This window comes from Drosophila ananassae, chromosome 2R, assembly GCF_017639315.1.
Source record: "Drosophila ananassae strain 14024-0371.13 chromosome 2R, ASM1763931v2, whole genome shotgun sequence".
Classification (NCBI taxonomy): Eukaryota; Metazoa; Arthropoda; class Insecta; order Diptera; family Drosophilidae; genus Drosophila; species Drosophila ananassae.
In genome coordinates, this window is record NC_057928.1 from 11,077,897 (window position 1) to 11,089,522 (window position 11,626).

Here is an 11,626-nt window from a genome sequence, read left to right on the forward strand (position 1 = left end):
GGCAATGGGAATCGCTTACAAGGCGCAGTCAGCTCCTTTCGCCGGTCACGAAACTGCATTTTGGCACGCAGCCCCCGCTTTCGGCCACATTTTCCCACCCACTCTCCGGTTTTGGCCAGGTTTTTCCCACGCCAAGTGGCAGGAGGCATTACGGGGGCTATACAGCCATATAGCCATATAGTCCAAGTCCTTGTTCTTCGCATGGAAATTTTCTTGGGGTCTAATGGCCTCGAAACACGAAGAACACGGTCGTCCAGGCGTGGGAGTTTCTTAGCGGGCGGGTGGTGGTAGGCGGTGGGTTGTAGCTTGTGGGTGAATGGGTGGCAGGGGCAGATGGCAGGTGGCAGGTGGCTTGTGGAACTTGCTGCATTGCAGTTTGTGGCTAATGTCTGACCTTGTTTTGCAATGACTAAATTAATTCCTTAATAAGTGCGGTTGCAAAACAAACACGAACTGCAGTCGTGGCACAGTTGGCGACTTGGCGCGGCACACCCACTCCGCCCCACTCCCTCCATACCACTTTCCTGGCGTAATTAAGCAGTGAAAATGCCCCAATTGACAGACATTGTGTCGGTTTTTGTGAAAATGGAGGAGTTTCGCATCTCGGGGGCCATAAATCAGGGCAGCTACTACAACTATGCAACGACTACAGCCGCCTAAGTTGCAGCTACCATGTTGCACTCTATCACTTTGGCGAGTAAAGGGGAGCACGAGGGAGTAGCGTGGAATGGCGGAGTGACTTATGGGCCAAACTGTATTAGCCGGGCCTAGATGTGATGATGCCGCATTGCATAATCCGCTCGGGTCGTGCATCATTTTGGTCACCATCGTCTGACATTATTTCCAACTTGCAATGGCTATTCCGTGTCTACTTTTATAAATACCCTAACTAAAGGATTATCCTTTGGTAATTTTCTTAAAAATCTGAAGGATTAAGACTTTGAATTTGCAGGATGGAATAGGTCTGGAAGTTGGTAATCTTCTAGTTTTTTCTATAACTCCCATTAATTTTGAAGTGCAAGCCTTATAGTCCATCATATGGCCTATACTATTTCCAAGTCAACTCCTCTATTTTCGCTTGGTTCTATTTTGTGGCACGCATAAATCTCTAAACAAGGCGCGCGTGTTGTGCGTTTATTATCACTTCCTCTCCACAGCGAGGAGTTTGGGGGATATGCGTTGGGAGATTCAGAGATTTTTCGAGGAGGGGAATGGCTAGCATCCAACTTTCCTTTTGTCTCTGGTCGCGAAATTTATCGCTGTCATTTGTAATTGTAGCGCGAAAATTGAGTTTTGGGTTTGAAGTTTGTCCTGACGGGGGGGTTCCACGAGGTCCAGGGTGGCCAGGGTGCTCAGGGGTCCTCAGTGATGCAGCAGGATTGTCGCCGTTTATGCATTGTTTCCATCAACATAATTCAGTTTGGCTTTGGATCACATCCAAGTGATTGTTTCGCCTGGCGGAGATTTACGGGCACTAAGCTGGTAACTGCTCTGGAACAGAAACGACTAACTTTATTGTATATAAGCAACCATAAATATAGAAATAGATCCTAGATTTATACGTAGACATAGTGCTATATATTTCCGTCACACGGAAGTGCCTTACCAACAGAAACATTTTTGATACTCATTCACGAAACTCAATTGGAGATATTGTAAGATAGAACTCTTGCCTTGTACATTGAGCGACTTTTGCCAGGCCTAATCAACTTTTTGACTAATGATTAACATTAAACTTTAAAGAGTACATATACATAAAAATATATATATATTTACCAGAACTACGTAACATATTTTTAACGAAAAGAATAGGATATAGGATACGACTTTTCATCTTAACGCTTCCGAGAAGTTAAACATTTTAAGCATAAAATGCTGATCGCATTCAGTCATGTATTTTTTAATAGAGCTCCATTTACTAGAATCGAAGAAAATCCTAAAAAGTAAACATAAAACCTTAAACATAAAATTTTATGAAAATTCTTCACTAAACTAAACTCCAGTAAATTTTACTCGAATCGCTTTCAGACATATTTTTATAGCGCTTTTCGAATTTTAAATCAGAACTCAAAATCAAACTAACTATGTAAATTAAAGAAATACTATGATAGCTAACCGATCAAAAGACTTTTCAACTCTTAGCTTACATTTGCCTTTTAGACTATAAGACTTCCAGAATCAAAGATAACTATTATATGATAATACAATTTTATCGAAATATCGAACTCGAAAAGGCATTCAAGAGGAGAGAATCAGCGAGCAACATTGTGATATTAGTTGAAAACAAAATCGAATCACTTCCAACTGCTAATTACGCTATAATTTTGGGATCCTGTTCGAAGGATGACCGAAATCCGCAAACCCCAACCCCCAATTCCCCCCAAAAACCCAATCCGATCTTCCAATTTATTTAAGGTGCTATTAAGTTCGATCTACTCTTGCGGTGCTATGTAAAGTAAATATCTAAAAATAAAAAAAGCTTCATTAGTTTAAGTTCTCCCCTTAAAACTCAGACAATCCTTAGCTGCCCAAAGTCATAATTCATTATTGTACTAAACCAAAAAACGAATTGAAAACTATAGGAGCTCATTCTGTATAGTTCCGCCATTGTATGCTAACGTTTAACTAAATTATGAATAACTACGAGTATTTCCATTAAGTCTACTCTAATTAGTTTCTCTTCCATCGCAAAAAAATACACAAAATACGAAAATAAATAAACGAACAGAAAACAAAAAATTCAAAAACTGAAAACTTTTTGGAGGAACGGATTTTTGGAATGCGCGGCTAATGTAAGATGCCTTTTGCCCTGGAGTCTTGACCGAATGCAATCAGGCGGGGATGGAGATGGGGCTACCAGGACGACGGCAGGAGGTCGGACGGGAGGATGGAAATGCCCAGATCCCAGATTGGGAGGATGCTACTCCGACTCCGACTCCGAAGGGCTGCGGCAGAAATAATGCGCGTAATAACAAACTGCAGGCGTAACTGAAATGCCAGGCTACTGCGCATTTGTGCAGTAAGGCACTGAGAGAAAAGTTTGAGGAACAACTACAAATCTGAAATCTGAGCGAATCATTGTCTAAGTGGAAGCCACAAATTCCTTGGGTAAAGACTGCCATCAAATCTCTCAAAGCTTATTAAACTTTCTTTTTATATTTCTGATATCTAGTCTATAAGTGTCATATAAAATAATTGATTTTTTTCGATCAGTGTGAATATGGCGAAGGCGTTGGCCCCGACGGACGGGAGGCGCAACTGCGGTAATTACAATTGCCGCCGGACATGGCTGCTGCTGTTGCTGCTGCTGCTGCCGTTCAAGTTGCAACATCGAACCACCAAAAGTGAGCTGCGAGTTGCACAGTGGCAGGCACCAGGCACCGGCACAGCTGTGTGGCTCCTCGGACAGTGGATCCTCTCCAAAGTTAAGTTTAGGTCCCTGCCCAAGAGACAATTATATGCTGCCAGAGACGCATGCGCAGCTTCCTGGGTTGCTGCTGCATTTCGTTTTTACGTTTTTATTTGAGCAAATTGCTGGCAACTTTGCGCTGACTGACTGACTGAATGATAGACTCACTGACTGCTCTTGACTCCGCAGTCCAGAGAGTCCAGGCCCCAGTGACTGACAGTTGGCAAGGCTGGGCCCCAATTCAGCGCCCCAACTGCCCAGTTCCCCCAGCCTTCCGACTTCCCAACTTCCCGACTTCTCCTCCCAAAATGTCTACGTGCGGGCGTTTTGCGCAAGAATGCTCTCGGGTCGCTGGTCTCGAACGATAATGATGATTGCAGTCTAAATTATGATGCCGGGGAAGCTGCTGCTGCTGCTGCTGCCGGGGAAGCTGCGGCAGAGCAGGGAGAAAGTGTAGCATCAACAGAAGCTGCCTGCAACATCATCGACCTGGCAGCGTTCACTCCTCCTCTTCCTTTTTGGGAGCAGGGCTGGAATTTCAAAATATTTTTAAGGGAATTTTTGGGGACGTTCAAGGTTATTTTGGTTACTTGAAAATGAAAGGGGTAAGTATTACGTTAAGGAATTAATTTATAGAAAATAATAAGTGTTCTCCTTACAATTATCCTTCATAAAGAAGGCCAAGATATTGACAGCAAGGTCGTCTGTTTTGTTATTAAACTAAAATAAATATTTTATAATTTAATTAAAGAGTCTGATCCGCTCCTGTTTTGTTTAGCATAACTCCGCGCCACTGGCCTCCGGCCGGCACAACGCAGAGGAAGCGCAACAAAAAAATCTCATAATTGCAAAGCAGTTTGCCGCAGGTGCGCCACCCGCCCTGGATGTGCCTGGATGGGGATGGGGATGTGAGGGTACCTGGACATGGAGCTGGACCTAGTACCTGTTACCTGGTACCTGGGGACCCTGGACAGAGGACGACGCCAGATGAGCAAGTCCGATAAAGCGGCGAACTGCGAGTAAGTAGATTTGTTGCTGTTGTTGGTGTTGGTGTTGCTGTTGTTGCAAGTGGCTGAAGTTGGAGTTGATGTTGCAAGTTGGTCTCGTTCTCGTATTTAATGCATTTGATCCTTGATGCTGTTGAAAATGAACTGAGCCCGAACATGCAATCAAGTTGAGTTGCCCGCCTTCTTGCCTTTTTGCCTTCTTGCCACCATGCCACCATCTTGCCACTCTTTCCACCGGTTTCCCTTCACCGCTCCGGAAGTAATCGAGGCAATTTCATGAATGAAACTCGGCTCGTTTCAAAGTTTGCATGTTTCGGCATATCGGAGTATTGAGACTGGGGAGACACGCACACCCACACACACAGATTTTCGATGTGGCATTATCGGGGATGTGGGAGGGGACATTGGATTTCCGAACTAGCAACATTTTGCGTCTGTTTTGCCGCTGTTGCTGTTGCTGTTGGTGTTGCTGCTGCAGCTGCAGCGCATTAACCTCGAATCCAAAACTCCTTCTCCTTAGCCGGCTCCAGCAATGGCTATGGCTCTGGCTTTGGCTCTGGCTCTGGCTCTGGCAAGCAAAATATTTACCAAAGTGATTAAGATGCCTGAGTAATTTTTAACACAATTACGCTGCCAAACAGACGACGTTGCGGAGTTGGAGATGGAGTCGGAGTTGGACCTGGACTTGGCGTTGCTATGGTTGTTGCTGTTGCGATTGCTGTGTTGCTGCGGTGCTACCTCACTTACACCGCCACGATTGCCGGTTACTGTTGCTGTTGCAGCTGCAATGCTGCTAATGACCAGGCACAGGCTGCAATATAAACTGTGGCATTATCTGACTGGCAGCCCCTTCCCCGGCGAACACCCAGCGACTTGTGTGTCTTTGCCATTAGCGCTGCCACACTAGGCTGGCTTTAATCGTAGCAAGGCGAACTCTGTGCTCTGGACTTGAGGCTCAAATCTGGACACCTAAAAGTCTCCTACTCACCGATAAAAATAAACTCAAAAGTGGCGGGTGTTCATGCATCAATGTTTTTTGTCAGCTTTTTCGCTCAGACACATCTTTATAGTTGTGATTTATCGAAATTATGGAGTTTCGGCAGGTGTTGAGCTCGCTGTGGCGTTTGCAACACTCGGACGCATCTCGTGGCACAAAATGTTGCCCCATTCAACGCACGACAAGCCACACAAAAAAAAAAGAGTCGTGCCGCATTTGGTTCAGTTTCGGGCTTCGTGTGGCACGACTTTTTGCCTCCTGCCTCTAACAGAGCCATTCACAGACCATTCAGAGGCGCTTTGCAAATGTGCAACTAAGAGCCGGGCCATTTGTACAAAATATTTGTCAACGCCACACTGAGAGATACTTTTAGTGGCAGAGTGTTTCTGCTGCTGAGATTTCAGGAAAAAGGATGTTGCAATGTCTCGCAGTGTTTTGAGGAAGCCCATCCAAGGATTAGCTCAGTATGAAGCGGTAACAGGCCAGAAAAGCCAAGCTCTGTTCTTGGCTAAGAGGCTAATTTCCTCATGGCCAGCATCTATCTCCGCCTCCTCCTCCGGCGGCTCAATGAAAATGAAAATGAGCCCGGCACGCGTTGCCATGGCGCACGACTGGAAAATTGCAGAAGCCGCTTGGCTGCACTTGCCCCGGCCACAAACCGACAAAAAAAGGGGAAGCTCCTGGGTCGGACCGGAGGGTTCCCTCCCAGAGCCGCTGCTCTTTTAGCCACTTTACAGTGGTGTCCCGGCCACGTGTTGCGCATGCGCTCTGATCCGGGGTCCAAGTCGGGCTCCGAACATGAGCACGACGCCCTCAGCGTTTGTTTGTCAGGGTCGACTGCGTTGCAAGTTGCAACTCGAAACTGCCGCATCGTGCAGCGGCAGTTGCAATTGTTCTTCCCTCTGAAAGTGGATGGCGTGAGGCAGCCACAACAACAACAACACCACCTTCCACGGCAACGGCAACGGGCAACGGCAACGGCAACAGTAAGACTGCAACACCAGCAACACACAACACCAACTAGCAACACCTTCACTCTCTTTGGTTGCGATATCGCGATGATGTATGGTCATGGTTGCCCCTCCTGCCTCCCAGGCCCCTCGCTCCCCCTCGCTCCCCCTGGCCCACCTTTTCGACCCCCTTTGCGGATTGTAGGCGTCAACTCACGTTTATGCTTTGTAGACATTATCGCGCCTGTTTATCTTTAAATTGCAAGTAAATTACTTTCGGCTCGCACAGCGGATGATAAATTGTCTGGGCCGCGTTGAAGGCTCTGACGGATGCGATGATTCTAAATAGGCGCGGGGGCTGAAGGGGATCTGGGGTAGAATGGGAAAGTATCTAGCACTTCCAATTATATGCATTGGCTGAATTCACAGATTCTCACCCGCTTATGCGATCATTTCGTGAGCTAAGTAACCGCGTAATAAATTACATTTCAGAAATATTAAAGAGTTTTCTAAGTGGCTTTGACTCACAGACAGGTGTGCAAATAAAAATCGAAAAAAATTGCCATTAAACTAGAAACTACTAACTATGAGTCATAATTAAGATGTACTTTCTACGAATTCTATTTTTGTTCATCTGATCACATCTATAAATTTTTATCAAGATCGGGGGTATATATTTTTAAGCCACCATACATAACTCAACGATCCATAAAAATCTAGAAACTAAATGTATTTGGCATGGAAGGGCAAAATAGCCCCCAGCGATGGCTATATCTTGGCCGATTTTTATTCGATTCTTGAGCGGCGTACCTTGAACGATTTCTAGATAGATTCTCTATCAAACTGCATCAAAATCTAGAAACGAAATATTTTTTAGATTTTCCTTCAAATTTTCTAGGGGGTCCCCTCCAAAATGTATGGAAGGGCAAAATAGCTCCCAGCGATGGCTTTATCTTGGCCAACTTTCATCCGATTCTTGATTGGAACGAACTGATTCGTGGATAGATTCTTTATCAATCTGCATCAAAATTGAATTGGAGAACAGATTAGTAAACAAACTTTTTTAATCATCAAATTTCCATCGCGTTCTGGAGTGTTCTGTTTGAAACTTAACCTAAACTTAGTTGCAATAAATTAAAGGTAAAGAAGCTTTGTTTGGCTAATCGAGGTTTTTTTTGGACAACATTTGTGGGAATATCTCAGTAGTGAGTCTCGGTGATCCTGACCTTTCCGTACTTGCCGTGCAGGGCGTGCTTGGCGAAGGACAGCAAGTTGGAGTGGCTGTGGACATCCAAGTGGGCTGGCACCACCGTCTTGATGGCCGAGTGGGTGGTGTAGTGGTGCACGGGGGCGGCGTGCAGGTGGGCATAGTGATAGTGGTGCGGGTACTCCTCGTGGTGGTAGACAGTGGTTGGTAGCGATTCCACTACATGGTGATCCAAGTGATGGTCAAAGTGGTGATCGTCATGATGAACAATGGCGGCGCTGTGTCCCAAGTGGATGCCATCCGAATGGTGGATCTCGGCGTCGACCAAGTGAGGCAGGTCGGCATGGTGGTAGCCACCATGGGGGTGCTCCAAGTGGGGCAGCAAACCAGCCTGAGCCACTCCCACCAAGGCCAAAATGCACACGAAGAACTGGAGAGGAACAAAAGACCTCCTTAGGCTTATAATCCCTTTTGAATAAGGCAGATCCTTACCTTCATTCTGATTAATTCCTGGCTTGATGTTTGTATATCCAAATGGCTAACTTTCGGTTTTGTTCGATGAACTGTTGTCGTCTGACTGTGCTGACTGGGAATTGAACCCTAACATTTTATAGGAGGCTCGCCCGAAAGACAATTCAAATGAAATCGAAACCGAAGCCATTGGGGAGGACGTGATCGGAATTAAATATATTCCAGTGAATGAAATGGCTCAGCGCCTCATTATATAAAGGGAGTGCAACTGTCAACAAACCCTAAGTAGGTGGCGTCCGTCGTGTCATAATTTTATGGCCCGAACCCCAGTGCAATGGGTAATGAGTGGCCTACTCCCTCGTAGGCCATTTGGCAACCCGCTCAGTGAAAGCCTCGGACGGATACTGACCAACATTCGCTGGGACGTGAGCTGTCCAAATATTTGGCAAACATCTCCGGGCCCAAAGGTGCGAAAATGTGATCGACGCAAGTCGCAATCCGAGATGTGTGGGTGACCAGGGCAAATAGTGGAGGTGCCAAAAATACCTGGAACTGCTTTGTGCTCCAAGATCAACAAACATATCGCACAGAGTCGTGGAAGGGCAGCGAGCGTAAAGAATCAATTGGATGCTAATTGAATAGATCACTCCCACAAGATGCCAATTAGAGGCTTTTTTCCCCACACAGTCAGGGCGGTGCAAAACTGCAAGATAAATACAAAATAGCGAACTATACTTATTAAACACGGTCTGGAGAATAAATTAGATTGACATTCGTAATTTAGAAAGATTAACGTACAAGGGCTTAGCGATAGCGATACAACTTGTTTTAGATATTAATTAATTGGGTTTATAAATAAATAACTAAACTGAACTGAACTGAACTGTGAGATTATGAAATAAGCTGGCACCTGATCACAGTCACATATTTTTGAAAAAATTCAAAATTGGAGTTAGTATTTCTACACGAAACCCCCTTTGGAATAACTCACACAAGATTTCCCAATCCGAGCAGAAAAAATCAAAGTCCCTGAAGTGTCGAGTGGCGGATACTTCCTGTCACCGACGACGTGCCGACAAAAAACACGTTCCAATAAGTCAGCCCCAAGAAACATGAATAAATCAGACTGATAAAAGAACCAACCACACTGGCACTGCCGCACCACCACCACCTGCTGGGATGTGGGTCAGCCGGCAGCTAATTACATAATAATTTGGTCAATCAAACGCGTCCCGGCTAATGAGCCGCAATGTATGCTGGTGACAAGTTCCAGCTCGGTCGAACTTGGAAGACCATTAAGGAGGAGGCGCAGGGGCCTAGCCCCAGTCCAGGGGCGGTGGGAATGGGAATTTTTGGGCGGCGGCATACTGAACCCACGTGCTACGTGCCAACGACTTAAAATGCCAGACAGGTGTCGTTCCAAAACTGGCAGCGGTGCGAATTTGTTTTGGGTTCAAAAGCGCGACTGCAATTAGTAGACGCCCAAGAAACGACCAAAACTGAATAAATACTATTCTCTGATTCAAATAGTTATAAAATCAGTTATAAATTTCTATGAAAATATCAATTTTTTAATGGGGTAGTGCCTGTCAAGCTTGAAACTGAGCAGACAGGCTCAAAAGTAAAATCAAAAGTTAATTAACTAATAAGGATATAATATGGCATAGTGGGTATATAAAACTAGTCAATCATTTTGCTAATATATAGCTCCCGGCTACAGAGAGAGGGAGGCGTAACACAAAAAAAACAAAAGCAGAGCACCGCAGTGAAATTAAAAATGAAAATAAAAATAAATAAACTATAATTTATGCGACGTCACCGTACTGGTCGCTGTAATTGAGTGCATCGTTAGCCGGTTGATGGGGCAGAGGCTGAGGGAGTGGGAGAGGGAGAGGGGGTGACAGGGTGGTCTGCATTAGCTGCCACTGCCGATGCCAACAACTAATTTAATGCCAGCGGCAACAGCAACAACAAGCGACGGCAACATGTCAACAGCAACGCCTGACCAAGGATGAGTGGGAAGAGTGGACAGGGGCGGTGGCTCTAGCTGTGCCAGTGGCTGGGACTGGGACTGGGACTGAGTAGGAGAATAGGGGGCTGGCAGGCTACCATACAGGCTGCATACTTAATGTCTATACAACAAAAACTATAACAACAACCAGCAGCAGCAGCAGCAACAGCAGCAGCCCACCCCATTGTGGGCAGATATTTTATGAATCTGCGGCTGAAATCATTTTTGCCACACATTCGCCTCGCCTCGACCACAAATCAGCGGAATGAGAAATTTGATGGTAATTAATATTGTAAGCGAAATTAATGGCAATGCGACACTGCACAGATACAATTATATATGCATGAAAATGGCCGAGAGTGCTTTAGACAATTGGAGCACTTCAGCTGGGTATGGCAATCAAAATTCACAGCCAGATCGAGGGACGAGATCAAAGGGGACTTCCATCATTCCGCGCATATTTTACACATGATTAACTTGCTAAGTGCAAATGATAATAAATGCATCTAAAACAAAGCAATTAGTGGGGACACTCACTTTTTTTTTTGGTGGGAGGTTTATATTATAAACTACTATATGTTGGCTTGCCAAAATATTTGTCTTAATTTTTGAGCAAATGTCAAGCTGTCACTTTAAGTATTTTTGTACAATACACTGCTCCTCGATTTCTTTAAATCATTTTCAAAAATAATTACACCAACAATCAGGGGATAATAAAGAATACAAGTAATCGCCACCTTGATTGCCCTTCCTGGGAATCTTCATCATTTTCAAGAGCAGTAGCTGCTGCTCCACGATCCTCCCCAATGTTGCCCCCACATATGGGATGTTGCAGGTGTTTCACGTGGCACTGTTCCAATTTGTAAGCGAATATTGTTTTGCGATTGGGTCCAGTCCAGTGCACGATTTTTAATCATTACGGAGGCGATCTTCATATGAGTTCGTGTCCGACTCTGGGTCTTTCTGTATTTTTTTTTTTCACTCTGCCCCCGATCGGAGATACAAATTGCCATAGTCCGACTCCGACTCCGACATCGACTCTGACTCCTCGGACTGCGATCCGATCTGGCTGGGAAGACCCCCTTCTCGATTATTGCATTTTCGCCAGGTAATGAAGTTCAACAAAAAGTTAATCGGAAAAGCGCAGGCCCCGCAACTAAATAGACAAATGATACGGAACGGAAGCTGCTCAAGACAAGCCATTCTCCAGTTGATCCCCTCCGGTTTTCCATCCTCCTCCGCTGGCAAATGTTTCTCGACACTCGAAGAAAACCATGTCCAGAGTTGGCTGGTAATTGGGAGTTTCATTATAGCCTCCTGATCTTTTTTTTCCTCTGTGTGGTTTCGTTTCTGGCCAATTGTGTGGTGGGCTTTGCTTGGCACATTAGCGGCTATAAATTGTCTTAATGCCCGCACACAAATGCAGATCTTCGGTGTGAGAAATCTGGCGGGGATCCACGGGGCTGGTTGGTGGTGGCAGGGTGGCAGGGTGGCAGGGTGGCAGGTGGGGCACATACACACACCTTGAATGGCGGCAAAGATCAGACTCCAGATTCGATCCGAGAGTGGCGAAC

The 11,626-nt window shown here is 45.4% G+C and overlaps 1 protein-coding gene and 1 long non-coding RNA gene across 2 annotated transcripts; one reads left to right on the forward strand and one right to left on the reverse strand.

The window, feature by feature from the left end:
* The first annotated feature begins 3,984 nt into the window (after nucleotides 1-3,984).
* On the forward strand, nucleotides 3,985-10,572 carry LOC123257091. Its single transcript, XR_006507027.1, has 2 exons — nucleotides 3,985-4,428; nucleotides 10,314-10,572. It is a non-coding gene; the product is annotated as an uncharacterized LOC123257091 (long non-coding RNA).
* LOC6493489 (histidine-rich glycoprotein) lies at nucleotides 7,398-8,179 on the reverse strand. The gene is made up of 2 exons (XM_001957818.4): nucleotides 8,063-8,179; nucleotides 7,398-8,000 (listed from the first exon to the last, which is right to left on the reverse strand). Exons 1-2 carry the CDS (start codon nucleotides 8,066-8,068, stop codon nucleotides 7,563-7,565), a joined length of 444 nt encoding a protein of 147 aa, XP_001957854.1. The 5' UTR covers nucleotides 8,069-8,179; the 3' UTR covers nucleotides 7,398-7,562.
* Nucleotides 10,573-11,626: the final 1,054 nt, after the last annotated feature.